General features: G+C 34.8%; 3 protein-coding genes and 1 pseudogene across 4 annotated transcripts; 2 read left to right on the top strand and 2 right to left on the bottom strand.

The window, feature by feature from the left end:
* Positions 1 to 2,475: 2,475 nt before the first annotated feature.
* On the bottom strand, positions 2,476 to 6,289 carry LOC111278626 (GDSL esterase/lipase At5g45920-like). Of its 2 annotated transcripts, none has more exons than XM_022865244.2 (5): positions 5,833 to 6,277; positions 5,421 to 5,657; positions 3,575 to 3,642; positions 3,307 to 3,471; positions 2,476 to 2,829 (listed from the first exon to the last, which is right to left on the bottom strand). In XM_022865244.2, exons 1-5 carry the CDS (start codon positions 5,929 to 5,931, stop codon positions 2,673 to 2,675), a joined length of 726 nt encoding a protein of 241 aa, XP_022720979.1. In that variant the 5' UTR covers positions 5,932 to 6,277; the 3' UTR covers positions 2,476 to 2,672. The 2 variants fall into 2 exon arrangements, with proteins under 2 accessions (XP_022720979.1, XP_089621035.1); XM_089764909.1 differs by having other exon boundaries at positions 2,769 to 2,904; positions 5,833 to 6,289.
* A 1,709-nt stretch (positions 6,290 to 7,998) lies between these two features.
* LOC111278624 (pentatricopeptide repeat-containing protein At1g28690, mitochondrial pseudogene) lies at positions 7,999 to 9,694 on the top strand (annotated as a pseudogene).
* On the top strand, positions 8,529 to 11,416 carry LOC111278625 (signaling peptide TAXIMIN 1-like). The gene is made up of 3 exons (XM_089764908.1): positions 8,529 to 10,217; positions 10,785 to 10,958; positions 11,118 to 11,416. The coding sequence occupies exons 2-3, from the start codon at positions 10,837 to 10,839 to the stop codon at positions 11,239 to 11,241; spliced, it is 246 nt and encodes an 81-aa protein (XP_089621034.1). The 5' UTR covers positions 8,529 to 10,217; positions 10,785 to 10,836; the 3' UTR covers positions 11,242 to 11,416.
* A 2,763-nt stretch (positions 11,417 to 14,179) lies between these two features.
* LOC111278623 (GDSL esterase/lipase At1g28590-like) lies at positions 14,180 to 16,083 on the bottom strand. The gene is made up of 5 exons (XM_089764907.1): positions 15,774 to 16,083; positions 15,469 to 15,684; positions 15,155 to 15,300; positions 14,662 to 14,935; positions 14,180 to 14,562 (listed from the first exon to the last, which is right to left on the bottom strand). The coding sequence occupies exons 1-5, from the start codon at positions 16,030 to 16,032 to the stop codon at positions 14,333 to 14,335; spliced, it is 1,125 nt and encodes a 374-aa protein (XP_089621033.1). The 5' UTR covers positions 16,033 to 16,083; the 3' UTR covers positions 14,180 to 14,332.
* Positions 16,084 to 16,771: the final 688 nt, after the last annotated feature.

Below are 16,771 nucleotides of genomic sequence, written 5' to 3'. Positions count from 1 at the left end.
ATTCAACCTTTGACGACATTGATTATAAAGTTCGAAAGATCTTTATCCAAGAGAACGAGAATTATACGCCCACTTTCTGAAGTGATTATGGACACAATGAAATTAAAGTTAACTAGAATTTTGTAAGTTGGGTAAGCAGACCTAACGCAAGCAAAAAAGGAAAAAAAAGCACCAAAAAATATTGACTAATTGTGAATCAAATGCGTGCTTTGTTATATTCATAGCCCTGTGGAAGGACACGTCCCTAACATCTGAAGTGGGCAAAGAGCCCGTTCGTTTTTCAGAGTCACTCGTTTTGGATCAACAAAAAAGACAAAAACCAAATGCGAGAATGACTTGACTGAAATTTGGCATATGTGTCTGTTTCTTGTCATGTAGCTCCAGGATTTTATATCCTTTAACATTTTTATTTTCAGGGTTGCTGCTCAACTTTGTTCTTGTTTTGTCTTTTTTAAGTACTGCCCTAAGTCCAACCTTGAATTTTAAAGAGTCAGGATTTGCGTGCAGACAATTTTTAATGGGGAATGAATGATCAAGCTAAAGATATATGGCAGGGTTCTCTTCGTGCTTATGTGGGGACCTAAGACAAATGCTTCGCCTTTAGCAATTTGAGGATAATGGGTAGGAAAAGCTATAAACCTTGTAGAAAACAAAAACATAAATATCCCTTCAGGATTTTTCAACTTGTATACGCCATGCCATTAGTTTCCTGAGCTGTGAAATCTTGGACGTTTGCCATGAATTTCCAACTATATATGGGAAGGGGATTTTGTTACTATGAAATGCCACTTGCCTTTGACATCCATTCTAGCTATTACTGGTTGGTTTTATCCGATTCAGTACATTCAGTTTAGAAATGCCTAATTCAACCATCATGCAGGCTTCACTAGCAATCTTACTCATTTTATCAGCAAATGTAATTAATATTGTAGAAGCAAAGAGTTATGCAGGCCGTAAAACAGTGCAGAAAAGGATCAATAGCCAATCCATTATACATGCATTGGCAGGCTATGATTTGTCAGTGATGTTGAAGCATGACAGGAGGGTGTTAGCTGAAGAAACAAGAATTTCACCAGGAGGGCCAGATCCTCAACATGACTAGCAACCTCCCAATTGCTTGAGGATCAACCACCGGCATTGCCCTAGAGATTAGCGCTTGAAGGGACAATGTTGTTGCAGTAATAGCTCTATTTGTCAGTTGCAATTATTTCTAGTAAGAATTGTCTATCTTCAATCATCGAGATGTGTTCATACTCATCGTAGAACATCTCTCATGTGAAGATTATATAGCTACTTGAACACCTATATGTATGTAGTATTAAGTAGTAGTCAGTACTTGGCCTAAGTTTAGAGTAAACCAAGAAAAGTTTACTTCAGCTGAAATATAATGTTAGCTTCTTTCTATCTTTTATAAAGAATTGAACTAAGTTTTGAGTAATTTGGTCCCTTGCTTTCTATCTTTTATAATAAAAGGATTGAAATCTCATAGGAATTTCTATCAATTAAATATTTTAATAAGCCTTTGTTAATTGACGGGACAAAAATCCTCAAGCAGTATGCAATCCTGGATTGAATGTTGAATTGATCATTGACTGGAACTTGGTCACTTGATTTTCATGTTTTTGGCAAATGAGAAAAAAATTATTAGTACTTGGACCTTTTTTTTATTGGAAATATCCTTCCGGGCAACTCCGTGAATCCCTTCATTCTCCCACCTAAAGGAGGTTATCTATGAATATTAGACCAAATATTGTACTGGCTCGTTCACGTTTGTAAATTGTCATAGTCAGCTTCTCCCACTGCAGCAAATTTAAATGGATCAAACAGTCTTATTTTAAGCAAATCAGGCACTAGAGATAAAGAAAAAGAACTGAACGTCAAGGCAATGATGCATGAATTAGACTTTCTCATTTCTTGATGACAGCAAGACGCCCAAGCTCTAGGATGATAGACTAGGCGCTTTGGTCCATCGTCAAATCAAACATTTTAATTCTTTTACCCTCTTTTTCTTTTCTTTCTTTTTTTTTTAAATTTCTCCCCATTTTTGGTGTTAGATGATTAAGAAGTGTATCTCAGGCTGAGGTTGGACTAGAAAGATTCATATCTGACTTACTCAAATGAAATGTTATCGGGTTATATGTTAACGGCAGCCCATAGAAAATACACTGCCATCCGTCCATCCATCCATCCGTGTATTATATCAAGGAAATCAATTGCCAAGTTGTCAAATCCGCGTTTGATCAGTTTTGTACAATGGAAAAGTTCCTCTCCATTGTCTCCATAGGTACCAGAATTCCACCCTAACAATTTTGTTGTTCCTAATTTAGCAAAATAGAGCTGTTTTCATGGCGTTAAGATCTATTAAGATTTTGTGTCCTCTGCCCATTTTCATGCACCTGGAATGGTGACAGTACTCGGTTTCTGCATTCATTGACAAGTGTTTTTCTTTCTTTTTTGCCTTATTTTGGAATATCTCACATCCATTACTTTCACAACGCAATGTATGGAGAGTGGTTATATTGAACCAAAAGCTGAAGCTGTTGCCATCTATAATTTGGCTGTTCTTTGCATATAGCATACTTCCGTAACTACAATAATAGCAGAATAAAACTTGAGGCCAAAAAGAGATCTTACCCCTATTGATAATTTTAAATATTCTGTGATCTTAACTACTACTGAAAAGACTTAAGTGGGTCACTATGGTCAATATCAGCTAAGCGTGGGAGATCAACTGTTAGCTTTTCCAGGCTTAAGCCTCCATCATTCAGCTTCTTGACTACTTCCTCAAATACAACCTTGTTGCCATCTTCAGTGAGGTGCAAACCATCACTGCATTCCAGAAACAGCACTTTAGCACAGCTGCACAGGGGCTATTAGTGCTTTTATTTAACCAATAATTCTTTGCTTCAAGGACAAAAATGAAAGAGACAGATCAAATCAACAAATTAAGACAGATGAAAAACCACAAAATACATCTGATTCTCGCAAATAACATTTCCATGCCCACAAATCAACAACTAGGAATAGGATTTTGGCAGTAAATTACAGATGAAAAATCAACAAACTATGGAAATTCAAAGCATTCTACTGTGAACATAAAAAATTTCAAAAGCAGATTTCAGTGAAATAATGCATTGTTTCACAAGGAATATTCATGGTATTCCTTCCTTGCAGGTTTTAAAGTTTTTTAGTCTATCAGTCAAATCAGACACAAGGCTATCTAGTATTAAAATATCTGTATATAGAATCCGTATATAGAGCAAAGTATGCATTGAAAATTATTAAAAACTGAAAAGCCTTGGATACCTAAGATAGGCTTTCCGCCAGTCAGGAAACTGCTGCATCCTAGTCCAGAGATCTACCACAGGGATTCCACATTCTCCAGCAGTTTCAACACATGCCTTAGCATAAGCGCCAGCAGCTTCATTTGTCCTCTCGGGCAAACCAGATGGATTCTCAGCATAAGGATGCCTGCATCAAGAATATTTCTTTTTGTTCAAGAATTTCATTTTTAAAAAAACTTTGCATCAGAGCTCAAGGGTAATATACCAGTTTTAAGCATAAGGAACAATACCTAAGGCGTTCATCTTCGTCAATTGGAGGAGGAGTAATTAGGAGAATGAGAGTCTTTGGCCACCGCTTCTGAGACCCCAAAAGAGAAGGGGAAAAGCATACAAGAGGAAAATCTATGAGCAAAATATATAAACCATAGCAGACAGATACCTTGCATTTGTTTAACATATCGATAATTCCCCAAGAAAATCAGTTAATTAAATTTATATAACGGGCTGCACTTGCTCCTTCTAGCACGGCAGGCACAACAGTATAGAGTAAATTTTGGAGGACTAGTAACAGTAAGAGATAGTCCAGACTCCAGGCCAAAGCATGTGACAGAACCAGGAGAGAAATTCCTGGTTCTCTCCCAAGTTATATCAAAAGAACAAATATAAAATCCATGATAACTTATTCTATAGCCCTGGAGAGGCGCCCTGCTACTTGTAATCTATTGAGGTGTAAATTGCATAGAAAGAATCCTTCATTCCTGATATGATAATCTATTGATACGCTGAACTCTTAATTCCAATAATCAGAATTCAAAGTCTGACGGCCTCAAGTATTAAAAAAAGCTTTCAAGCTCCTATTATCAACTAGTCAGACTAAAGAACATCAGTTGGAACGAATTTTAAAAGGCATATTAAAATCGGTCAGCCTGGCTAATTTGATGGCCCATAGAAAGGAGGAAACAAAAGGAAAACATAAAAGATTATATTTAATTAATCCCACACAAATATAAAAGTAATTAGATATTCAGCTTTGGAGGCTATGCATTATATAATCTGATGTCCAGAACTTTATTTATCGAGGGCCACAGGCTCAAGATTCGACATTGATAGTTAGTTATGGACTGGTACATGAAGCCATAGTCATAAAGGCCTTAGATTTTACTCAGCATAAACATTCTATAAAAATATACAAGGCCATCCATCCAACCTAGAGAAGACGACCGTAACCAACAACAAGCAACATTGCTTGTGATATCGGGCGTCATAGATAATCAATACCTATTACTTATACCAGTTTTTTTGGGTCCCCATCAACTCTCAGCCCTTCTTTTGGCCATCAGCCTTAACCCTTTTGTACTACAAAACATATAGTACTTACTAAATTTAAAAACCATTGAATAAAATAGTCAGACCAGAACCCGGAGGCAAACTTCGCAGTTAGCAGTTAGCAGTTAGCAGTTAGCACAACCATATATTCTATTCTTCTAGTTGGACTTGTTACTCGCAAAAAACAACTAACTAGACACTAAATAACAAAAAATTACAATAATAATAATAGAGATATCAAGCAAATCCCAAGTGGCAAACAATAATAGCGACAAGTGGGCCTTACCCACCCATACTTTCTCTGGCTCTATCTTTTGCTTTTTGGATATCCACAGGCCCACTTCTGAACCATAGTAGCTTACCAGTGACCAACTAACCATCCAAACCAAAGTCCAGGACTCCATTATTTCTACCAAATGAAGGAATTTCACTTTGCCTACAATCGTCAGTTGACGTTGACTCTTAATTTGAACGATGAAAGACCAATTTTTAGTAGCCTCAAATGCAAAAAGACACACCTTATTTCCTCAGCTTACCTCTTACTATATTATACGACACAGTGACAAGCACGCATTATACAAAAAAACAAAATGTTGCACAGTTACGTTATTTCAAAACTGTCTTTTGAACGTTTCTTTTTCTCTTATAATCATCTGATGTTAGTTCAACTTTTAAATATCAAGTCCAACATTGGTTGTCAAATTGTTAACGTGCTTAATGTGTTGGCAAATTTGTAGTTTAGAGTATAGACTATGGACAAAAACACCATGAAGAAGAGATGTGAAGAGAGGTGAAGGGATGGATTGAAACCTTGAAAGAGGAGACAATAGAGTGGAGATTCCGCTTGTATTCATCAAGTGGCACGTGTTGGAAAGCAGCGTATCTATCGGGGAGGCAAGCGTCATTAGCTCCAAAGAAAACGGTAATTGCAAGTGGCTCGGCAGCACCGTCAGAATCATCGCTTTCCGCCACAAGGAAAACCCTATCAAGCGCCTTCAACACCCACCTTGTATTGTACCCACTGTAACCTCTCAGCACCACATCAACCTGTAAACCAGAAACCCACGTGAAAGAAACTCTTCCAGTATCATAGAAAAACATCAGAAAAACTGCCATTTAGACTTACACATATTGACATGGTAACAGCTGCAGAAAAACTAAAAAAAAAAAATTATGTTTGAAGAAGACTTTGAAAATATAATCAGATAATCAATATATATACCGTTCGAGAGAAATGGTTGGCGAGAGAAGCACCCCAACCACCATCACCGAAGGACTGCTCCGTGATTGAGTCTCCAAAAAGATAGATCTTTGGCCTCATGTTAGAGAGCAAAAGCAATTGAAATTCTACTTAAGAGGAGCACGCTGTGAGAGAAACTAGCAAAAACCAAACAACTCTGAATTGCCTTCTATTTGTTACACGAAAACGTGGGTACTATTAAATGCTCACCAAATTAGTTGCACCCCAAAAAGGGGAGAGGAAATACAGACAAGAGGTCAAGATTAAAGAAAGGAAGGTTTTGTGGGATTTTTTTGCTTGGTTTTTGGCTTTTTGGTTCCTTCCTGAAAACGAACCGATGGTAGATTCAAACAGTATACCATACGTCGAAGCAACTTGGTTTGCAATGACCAAAGCAGCCTCTTTAGTTGGTAATAACAACAAGGATCGCCATGGTTTTATTAAAGGACTGAAAAGTCCTGAGATTTAGAGTTTGAATGACATGACCGACTGTAGACTTTATAGAATGACATGACTGACTGTAGACTTTATATTAAATTCTCTCTTGTAGGTAATAGTCTATCCGTATCACTTCCGGTCTCTCCCATCGCTCTCTGACTCGGGGCCATGGCATTCATCCTTTTATCTCCAAGGAGCTTTAATGGCAATTGAGGCATCCATAATTATGGTGGGCCTGTCATGCCTCACCATGGACTCACCATGGCCATAATATAATGATCAGCAAATTTGGTCAATTAAGAAAATTGCAAAAATGATAAGGACTTCAAGTTGATGCAAAATTTTTTGATGCACGATTTCATTTTATTTTAAGATAATAAAAAATTTGTTAAGAAAGAAAGTGAAGGTTTAAACCTTGAACTGGATTTTCTATCTTTTCCTTTGTATTTTTTGAAAATAAATATCAAGACATAGAGAATCAAATTCATAAGTAATTCCATATTACTAAGACAAATCAATGACATATAGTTTGCCCTTTTTTTTATATATTTTTGTTATGATAAGAAGTGTAATTCTTCGTGTGTCAAGACATCTTCGAAAATCAATTAACATTAGATTTAATAATTTATATATTCGTATCATATAAAATATTAAAATTTATATATTTATATCATATTTTATATAAAAATTATGTATCATAATTTACATCGATATAAAAAAATGAAATATAATTTTTTTATTTTATTAAACTCATTTATAATTATTATTATAATTTTAAATTTTATTATTTTCATATTTTATTTTCATGTCATATCACTATACCATATTACTAGATAATTAGATAGTGTCTTAAATTATCAAAATTGATTAAGATTGTTTGAAAACTCGAAACAATCAATTTAAATAATAAAAAAGAATAAGGCAACTTGTTTATTTAAAATATTTACTATTAATATTAAGATTTAAAACGTGAAACTCTTGCCTTAAAAAAAAAAAAAAAAAAACTCTCAACAACTTTGGATCAAATGCAAATTTTGTAATATTAAAATATTTCAAGAACAAAATTTGGAAACATTATCATTGTCGAAAAGAAAACTTTTATCTTTTGGTATATTCAAATTGAAAGATATTAATTGAGTATTAAATCAGATGACATGCATATAATAATTAAACTTTTAAAAATTATGTATTCAGAAAATGTATATATATAATATTATTTTCAAAGCATATCGATGATGTTACCTAATAAAATATCCAAAATGGACCACCCTTCAAAAGGAGTTGGCCCATTTTTTTAAATTACAAAGTTGATGGTTTATGCATGGAATATAATAGATCCACGTATTTTTTGCCTTAAACTTTTATAATAATTAATAAGTGGTTGATTTAATCAATTAAGGTTTATTTTTTTTCGGTAAAAAAGTCTTAGGTTTAAGTTTTGTTAGTAATTATTTGTTGAGATCATCTCGAATATACGACCTGTAATCAATTATCTTAAGTTATCAGATACAGTACATATTATCTTGATTTAAAAAACTTAATAATTTATTTACCTCAAATTTTTTCTTACCAAAAAAAAAAAAAAAAACCTTTTACAATGCGATGGATTGAATCATTCAATCAGGCGGAATCACCTAAATAATGAAAGAGTTAATTTGTGTATTAAAAACACTGCTATCATGAGCAAGCATGAGTTGGAAAAATCTCATTCCCTCCCAACTGCAAAACCTTTGGCAGTGATAAAAGCAGCTAATTAAGCATAGAGTCTAATTTAAAGTAGTAACTATCAAGTGGGAAAATGAAGAATGGAAGGCTACCCACAATCAGACCGTCCGTTTTCTCATCACCCCACAATCAAAACTTCCTGGTCCCAACTAAAAATACCTTTCGCGCCAAAACACCAAACTACCTCTGTAACCCAACCTCCACAGCTCTCTCCATTTCTATTCAACAGTTCATTAACTCAGATGCCCCTCTCCATGGCCAAAAGATTCATACCCACATTATAAAATCTGGGTTTTCACCCAATATGAATATTTCCATCAAACTCCTTATACTGCATATAAAATCTGGGTGCTTAAGATATGCCAGCCAAATGTTCGATGAATTGCTACATCAGGCTTTGTCTGCCTACAATTGTTTGATTGGCGAGTACCTTAAACATGTGAAAGTTGAGGAGTCACTTGGTTTGGTTCGTAGAATGGTTCATTCAGGCGAAAAGCCTGATGGATTCACATTTTCGATGATTTTAAAGGCGTCTGCTTGTGTGAGTAATAGGGTGGTGTTGCCGGTTTTAGGAAGGATGGCTCATGCCCCGCTGGTGAAATTGGACGTTGAGCCTGATGAAGTGCGTTATACAGCACTGGTTGACTCGTATGTGAAGAGTGGGAAGGTTGAATATGCAAGGACTGTTTTTGATATGATGTTGGAAAAGAATGTGATTTGTTCAACTGCATTGATCACGGGACACATGAATAAGGGATTGCTGGAGGAGGCTGAAGATGTGTTTAGTAAACAGTTGAAAAAGATGTGGTAGTTTTCAATACAATGATTGAAGGTTACAGTAAATCAGTTGAAACTGCAAAGAAAGGACTTGAGGCTTTTGTTAATATGCAGTGGTTGAATTCCGGCCTAATATTTCGACTTTTGCAAGTGTAATTGGGACTTATTCTGTTTTATCAGGTGTTGAAATCGGTCATCAAGTTCAAGGTCAACTAATGAAGACTGAGTTCTTTTTGGACCTACAGATTGGAAGTGCTCTTGTTGACATGCATGCAAAATGTGGAAGAATTGAGGATGCCAGAAGAATTTTTGACTAGATGCCGAAAGAGTGTTTTCACATGGACCTTGATGATTGATGGATATGGGAAGAATGGAAACCAAAACGAAGCTCTTGAGCTGTTTTGTATGATGCAAAAACTTTGTGTTGAACGGAATGATGTTACATTCCTTAGCGCTCTCTCTGCTTGTGGACATGCTGGCTTACTTGCCAAAGGCCGTGAAATCTTTGAGAGCATGGAAAGAATTACTCAATAAAACCAAAGATGGAGCGCTATGCTTGCAAAGTTGACCTTCTAGGACGTGCTGGACGTTCGGATCTAGCATGGGAACATGTAATGGGGATGCCTGAGAGGCCCAATTCTGATGTTTGGGCAGCTTTGATTAGTTCTTGCAATCTGCATGGTGATTTACAAATGGCAAGCATAGCTGCCAATGAACTTTTCAGGTTAAATGCTGATAGTAGGCCAGGGGCATTTGTTGGACTATCAATTACTTTAGCAGCTGCTGGAAAATGGGATTGTGTGAGTGAGTTGAGGGACTTGATGAAGGGTAAGAGAGATATTGAAAGATACTGCCTGTAGTTGGGTAGTGACTGATGGTGGTTTATGAAGTTTCATCTTCTTGAAGCTGTATTCAAGTTTTGTCCAGCTGCCATGATGGTGCTTGTGCTAGTAATTTTTCATGCCGTTGCTCCAAAAGCTTGAGTTGCTACTAACAAATATGTGACATTGATCATGGCTGAAAGAATTAATGATGTTCAAGAAATAGAGAAATTTGCGAAGAACAAGGATTGTGAAGTTTGTCCTGAAAACATTTTGTAGAAAGAACCCAGAAGACTTCCTGCAAGCATGGCTTGATCTACTCTTATTCGACAATGCTGGATAACTTTATCCATTGCTGAATACCGCCCCTAGCTAACTTGTGCAGATAGATGACACATCAAACACAGGAGATGTCATTTATGGGAGGCTTGGTTGTCAGCTTAAATTATACTTACGTGGCTTTTGAATTCAAACAAGAGATGTGCTGCTTACTGAATCATGATTAGTGCACCATTCTCACCTATCAGGTCATCGTGAAGCTTTGAGATTGCAAATATCAAACTTCGAGGTCGCTGCAGTGGGTCTTGACTGAATAAATTCAATCAGGTTAATCGGTTAACTTGGATAATCCATTACATTTTTACGTAATAACTCAACTCAATGCTGTTTGATTCATGTCTTTATAGGAATAGTAATTGAGCTTCTAAAATTGTTGTTTGAAAATCAAATTCAATCCTTGAGAAGTATCTGGTAGGAAAATCAAGTCAGGCCCACTAGGCTTGCCTTGCCTTCTAGCCCAAACTCCCAGGAAAGTGGACAAAGCCCATGTTACAAGACGGATCCATGAAACCACATGAAAAATGGGCATTGCTGTATCTGATATAGCTACATAACAAAGTCGAAGAAAATTTCCATATAGAAACAAATGAATAAAACATAAATTAACAACCGGATGATAGCCTGACGCCAGAAGAAAGGCCGGTTAATCCTAGGGCCTAGGGCTAGACAAGACGAGTGATAGAATCACGTGGAGATTTGGTATTGGTTGGTCACCGTCTCCCTTTCAAAATTTGTGGATTGTCATAATGTAAACGGCACATACGTATACCACATTTCCACCAAATTTTATTTAAAGGCTTGCTTGGCTTAATCTTTTTACTTGTTCATCCTCAGTCGTCAACATTGGTATATCTGAAGAAATCAAGAAGAGCAAGAAAACTGAAATATGTCTTGCTGCTGCTGCTGTGATGATTGTGAATGCAGGCCCTTAGGCTTCCTGTTGGGTCTGCCCTTCGCCTTCCTATCCCTCCTCATCTCCATAGTCGGCATATTCGTCTGGATTGTAGGGTAATTAAGTCGTCTCACCTTTCCCTTGTTTTTTTCTTTAGATTGGCTTCTTACTAGATTTAATGAATTCTCTGATGCAAAATCGATATGTTTCTTTTTTTTTTTTTTTGTTAATTGCTGGCTGCTGTCTTTAAGCTGATTTGGTGGGGTTGGTTTCAGGTTGGTGTTGACTTGCATCTGCCCATGCTGCTTGTGCGTAACCTTCATAGTTGAGTTTGCACTAGGTTTGATCAAGGCTCCCATTCTGGTCATGAAGTGGTTCACCTCTAAGATCCCTTGTTAGTAATAGATTATTTATACTACTAGTTGATTTTAGAACACGAGTTCTTTTTCTTGATTTGTTCAATCTTGATTTTGATGTTGGTTCTAAGTACAAAAATATTTCATTAAGGAAACATTGGAATACAATTTTGTTATTTCTTAAGGTTAAAGGAGAAGCAATTGGTTATTGGGCAAAATTGAAGTCTGTCTAAGTTCCTCATAACTTACTATGGGCTCTTCTTTCCAAAGCCTAACAATGTAAAATAGCAAAACTAGTTAGACAAGAATTTGGTTTCACTGATATCGCAATTTTTTTATTTTAAATTCTACAATATAACTGATTTATATGGACTTTTATAATTCTCAGCTTAAATCAACTAATTTAAATAGTTATTCTTAAGAAATAATATTTTATAAATTTAAAATTTAAATTTTAATATTTATATATATATTTTTGTTATTAACAAAAAATTCATCGGATCAGTAGAATTTTTTAATTACATAAACGAAATTAATAAAGTGATAGATGTTTTATTTTTAATTAATTTTTATTTTTTAAAATATATCTAAAAAATCTGTGTCTTCTTATTAACTTTACTTATGGAATAAAAAAATTATATTGATAGTATATTTGATAATTTTTTTTAAAAATTTTCGTCTCTTATTCCTAAAATATGACGTATTTTGAAAAAAAAAATGGTATTAACTTTTTTTAAAAAAGTGCAGTAAAATTAGTTACTTTATGTCACTTTTGTCAATAAGGTATTCAGATAATAATCACACAATATCCCTTTTTAATCAGACAAATAATCTAGAACAACAAGTCAATCTATTGGAAAATAGTTTGCCTTGACCGATACACGTCTATGGCTGCTACTACCAGACCCAAATTCCAGCATGGTCGTGGTACATTTTATTTTATTTTTTTTATAATTGATGTTTCCATTATTCAAGAAGCAGTAAAAAATTACGAGTACAACCTATTTCGGTTCTCAATTCAAACGTGTCTCTACTTAGCTCACATCGTTTATATAGTTATTTATTTATATCATGAACAAGACCCTTTAATCCAGTTTTTTTTTTTTTTAAATTTAAGATAGATAGATTGTTTAATCCGTCAGATCAAGATAAGATGTATATTACTTGATAATGTAAAATAAATAAATGTAAATCGTATATTTAAGATAATTTCAAAAAATTATCACCAATTAAACTCGAATCAAAAATTTTTTTTATATAAAAAAATAAGTCTTAATCAATTGAACTAATAACTTGTTAGTAACATTTTAATCCAATTAATGTCATATTAAGCTGCTTTCTTTATCGGCTTCACAATTTGACTCCCTTCAAGCTTTTTTACCCTGTAAACTCTCCTGATCCTTTTTGCCCATGTTCAGTACATGTATGCTCCCCAGGTAAACCTGACTGTAACAGATATCAGGGACTTTCCTCGTAACTTGTTTATAGCCCCCTGAAACTCAACATCCTATCCTGCAACTTCCCTACGCAGGTTGCATAAAAGCAGCACCTGCTTCCACTCGAATACCTGCAGCCAAAAAAAAAATATGTGATTCCTGCTCTCTTTTCCTGCCTTCATAGTATACAATCCCCGTCTGTAATCAGAGGTGACGGCAAAAAATTAATAAAAGAGTGGTGAAACAATAATTTACAAAAAAAAAAAAAAAAGAAGGGATCAAAGCATACGGTTCCATCTGTGGTCAAGGGCTAAGACAGAAAATTAATAAAAGAGCGATCAAACAATAATTTTTATGGGAAAAAAAAAAAGATCAAAGTATTAATTAGATAACACTGATCATTATATAACAAAAAAAGTAAAATCTTGTTGAGACCGTGACATTTATTAGATATAATATAACACCACACTAACATTGAGCACTATCATCCAAGTTATTATATCCTATTTGGATACATTTTTGATTAAAAATAGAATGTTCAAAACATGCAACTTACAGTAAAGTTTTGGCTTTGCGAACTTATCATTGTTATAATTTGCAATTTTTATTAATTTTTTCAACTAATAAACCTGAACCCTGACCTCTCTTTTTGGGAATGAATGTCCATTAATCAACTTTCTTGTGGTTTGAAAATAGTCAAATACTACTATATATAGTTAGTTCAATATAAATATTTTGACTGAAAAGGGCTGTGAAGATGTGAAAACTGAAGTGTTTTTCTTTGATTCTTCAAGCTAATTGGTAGTAATATATACTAATTCAAAAACCAGATTTAAGCTGGAAACTATAAACAGAAGTAAACAAAATTTCATTACAAGTCAAATTATAGGAAAATATTAGGACAGTCGAGATTTACAGGTGCGGTGTTAAAGAAGGCCATGGCGGCGTCACCAAGCCCATGGGAGTCTACCCATCTCCTGAGTTGGTCCAACTACTCCCCATGGGCCTCTATTGAGAAGGTAATTAAGTTTGCAAACCAAAATTAAGTGGATTAATTACAAGATTCTGCTTAAATTCAAGATTAAAGTTTAATATTCCGAACTAGCTTTGCTAATCTGCTGTAATTTCCTTCTGATGTAGGCTAATTAAATAAGGTAATGCTGAAAAGACTGATAAAGGGTAGGCACATGGATAAATCACCTTAAACAAGGGGAAGTGCAGCCTGTGGAGAAGAAAAATGAGAGATACCAAAAGAAGAGATATAAGAAAAGCTAAAAAAAAATTAAAAGTAAATGAGCATTAAAGAAAAGAAGGCTTATAAAGCGAGCCATTCTTTTATTGGTAACCATGTAAGCTAAAATTTAAGTTTAATTTAATTGATTTAATCATTTCTAAATAATGACATTCAAAAAGTTGAAAATCAAGGTATTTATTATTATTTTTCTTTATTTTCGATTTTTGTTGTAAAGAAGTTTGTTTTTTTTTCTTTGGCTAAATTACAAATAAAAGTCAAACAAAAACAAAGCAATACTTGACACTTCCAAACGGTTGTGAAATGCTTCGTATATATACATTTCACTAGAGAAAGCATTGTACATTGCAGCTAAGATTACCAGCCACACATCGAAAATTCAAAATGCAAGAAGAAAAGCATCGTAATTTCATTCGCTAATTAGACTATGCTTTGATCTTATTATGTTAGTCACTTGCAGCAGATGGGATCTTGACCCGAGGAACGGTACGTGAGCCATCCAGAATAGCCTTGGAAATCAAGCTATAGGCTCTTTCTGTGAGATGGATACCGTCCCAGCTAACATACGAGGAAGGATCATCACATGATTTCGAGCCTGCACTAGCGCAACCTACCGAGAAGTTATAATTGTAAGGACCTCCCCCTCCACAACATGCAATAAGAGTGCTATTAAATCCTGGATAGAAAACAAGATTAAGCAGTGTTAATAGCTACATCTGCTTTATGTTATCAGGTTAATAGTGAAATAATGTGAGGTGAAAGATAATGACAGTACCGAACTGACTTGGAGACCGATAAAATTGTACTGCAGCCTGGTAATAATCTGCATAAACAATATTGGCACGAGGATGAAGCCTTCGGATTTGGTTTAGTTCTTGTTTGAGCATTCCATTATAGTACTCGGAAAACTTGTTTAGCCAGATCAGACAACCAGAGCGGTCATAATCTTGCATATTAGAAGTCTGAAAACTCGTTAGGTAGATTGGCTGACATCCGATTGGTAAATTTCCTGGAACCAGAAATGTCACTGCCCCCAACTTGATTAACTCCTACGTTGTATTCAAGGAACCATCCATTAATAATTATTCCCAAAATATGCAATACATCAAAATTAGTACAGTTGATATTCTTTGAAATTTGCCTGCAATACTTGATGACACTATCCGTATTGATGGTAATAACAAAACTTTAGCAGAAGAGTCAAGGAATAATCGTATTTTTGGCATGTTAATTAGTTTGTCTTGGGCCTTTTGCTCCAAGGTTCTTACCAGAATTGCTGAAGAAATGACATTGAGAACATCAGGGACTAATCCTCGTATCACTTCAATCTTGATCCCTTGGAAAAATGCATAGTTGAAATCATTTCCACCAATCTCTCCCATAAGAATCAAAGAGCTTTTAAGTTCATTGCATGCTGTGAATCATCATTACGTGTAAAATATATAATTGAATCAGCAGGTCTGACAATAAGTACTTGGCCATAGTTGGAGATGATTTTTTTTATTTTTGGTTATTTTATAGTAAATCGTATTAGGAAAAGGCGAAGCTATGTCAAACTATAGCATTTGGAAAATATACTTGCCTAAGCAAAGAGATGGCAATAATTTTTTGAATAAACCCACTTGAACTCCCAAGGAAACGTTTGTGACTCGATTAAAGATTCCCTTCTGTGCCAGAAATGCATTATCAAGCGCTGTGGCACCCGCAACAGCAAAATTTACACCCTTCAAAAACTGTTGGTTACTGCCATTACAGGCTCCAAAATATGGTGGTACCAATGGAAGTCCAAATTTCTGAGCTACAAAACCATACAAAAAGAAAACTCAAAATTAGATCATTTATCAGTTTAGTATATATCCATTCGTGTTAAAGGACACAGTGCAGTACCAAAGAAATCAATGACTAAACGACCATCAGAAAATCGACCTGTTGGTCGATTAAAGTATGTCTCTCCATACGGTGGAAGCGCAGAGGGAGATACATTGGGTTGTAAAAGTATGACCAAGTTCCCAGTATCAGCTAAGGAGTCTCCAAAGCTGATAATTGATTTGTAGCATCGCTTTCTACTCACGAGTGAGAAAAAAGTAATGATAAAAAGGACAAACCATTGTTGCTTTGATAAACAGGGAGAAGAAAATGAAGCCATTATCAAAGGCTAGATCAAGGACATGGAAAAATTTTCTAGGTGAACTTGGTTAATTCATCTTCAGCTTCTCTTGATAATACTTCAAATTTATAGCTAAAAACGGCTAATATGTAACAAGGGGTCCAGTGTCAGGCTTTTAGGTTGAAATTAAAGCGTATTTCCTTGATCAACATCAAAGGAAGTTGTTCAAGATAGAAGTTATGAACAAGATTGGTAGGGTTTTATTGTTTTCCTTTGTTGTTCATTTTTGTTCATTGTTACACCTATTGGCGTTTAGTGGGAATCAAAATGTAGATTGCATATAAATTTTTTAGGCATTGAAAAAAACCAAAAATAGTTTCATTCCTAGAAAATTAATTACATACAGAAACAACGAAAAAGATTGATTAACAAATAATTCAATGTGCACGTGATCGTGTTAATGTTTTGGATTTATGGTACAAGTATAAATATAGAGAGGGTCACATCACATGCCACATTTGAAACTTTATACCGACAAAGCTATTTCCTAAAGAAAAAAAAAAGTTGAAATTTTACCTTAGGACCTTTTATGCTTAGCTTGACGGTTTGCCCCAAGTAATTAATAAAGAAGTCACAAAAATTACTGGTGGACTTTTGATTAATTAATATAAAGATTTATACATTATTAATTTATAGATTTTATATACTGTCAGTGAATAGGATGATGACATCTTATTAATAAAGTGAATGAAATGATGTTATCTCATTCACGAGTAAG

The sequence above is a fragment of the Durio zibethinus genome, chromosome 8 (genome assembly GCF_047325235.1).
Source record: "Durio zibethinus cultivar Kanyao isolate XHJ-2024 chromosome 8, ASM4732523v1, whole genome shotgun sequence".
Taxonomy (NCBI): Eukaryota; Viridiplantae; Streptophyta; class Magnoliopsida; order Malvales; family Malvaceae; genus Durio; species Durio zibethinus.
This window is presented reverse-complemented; position numbering and strand designations above follow the sequence as displayed.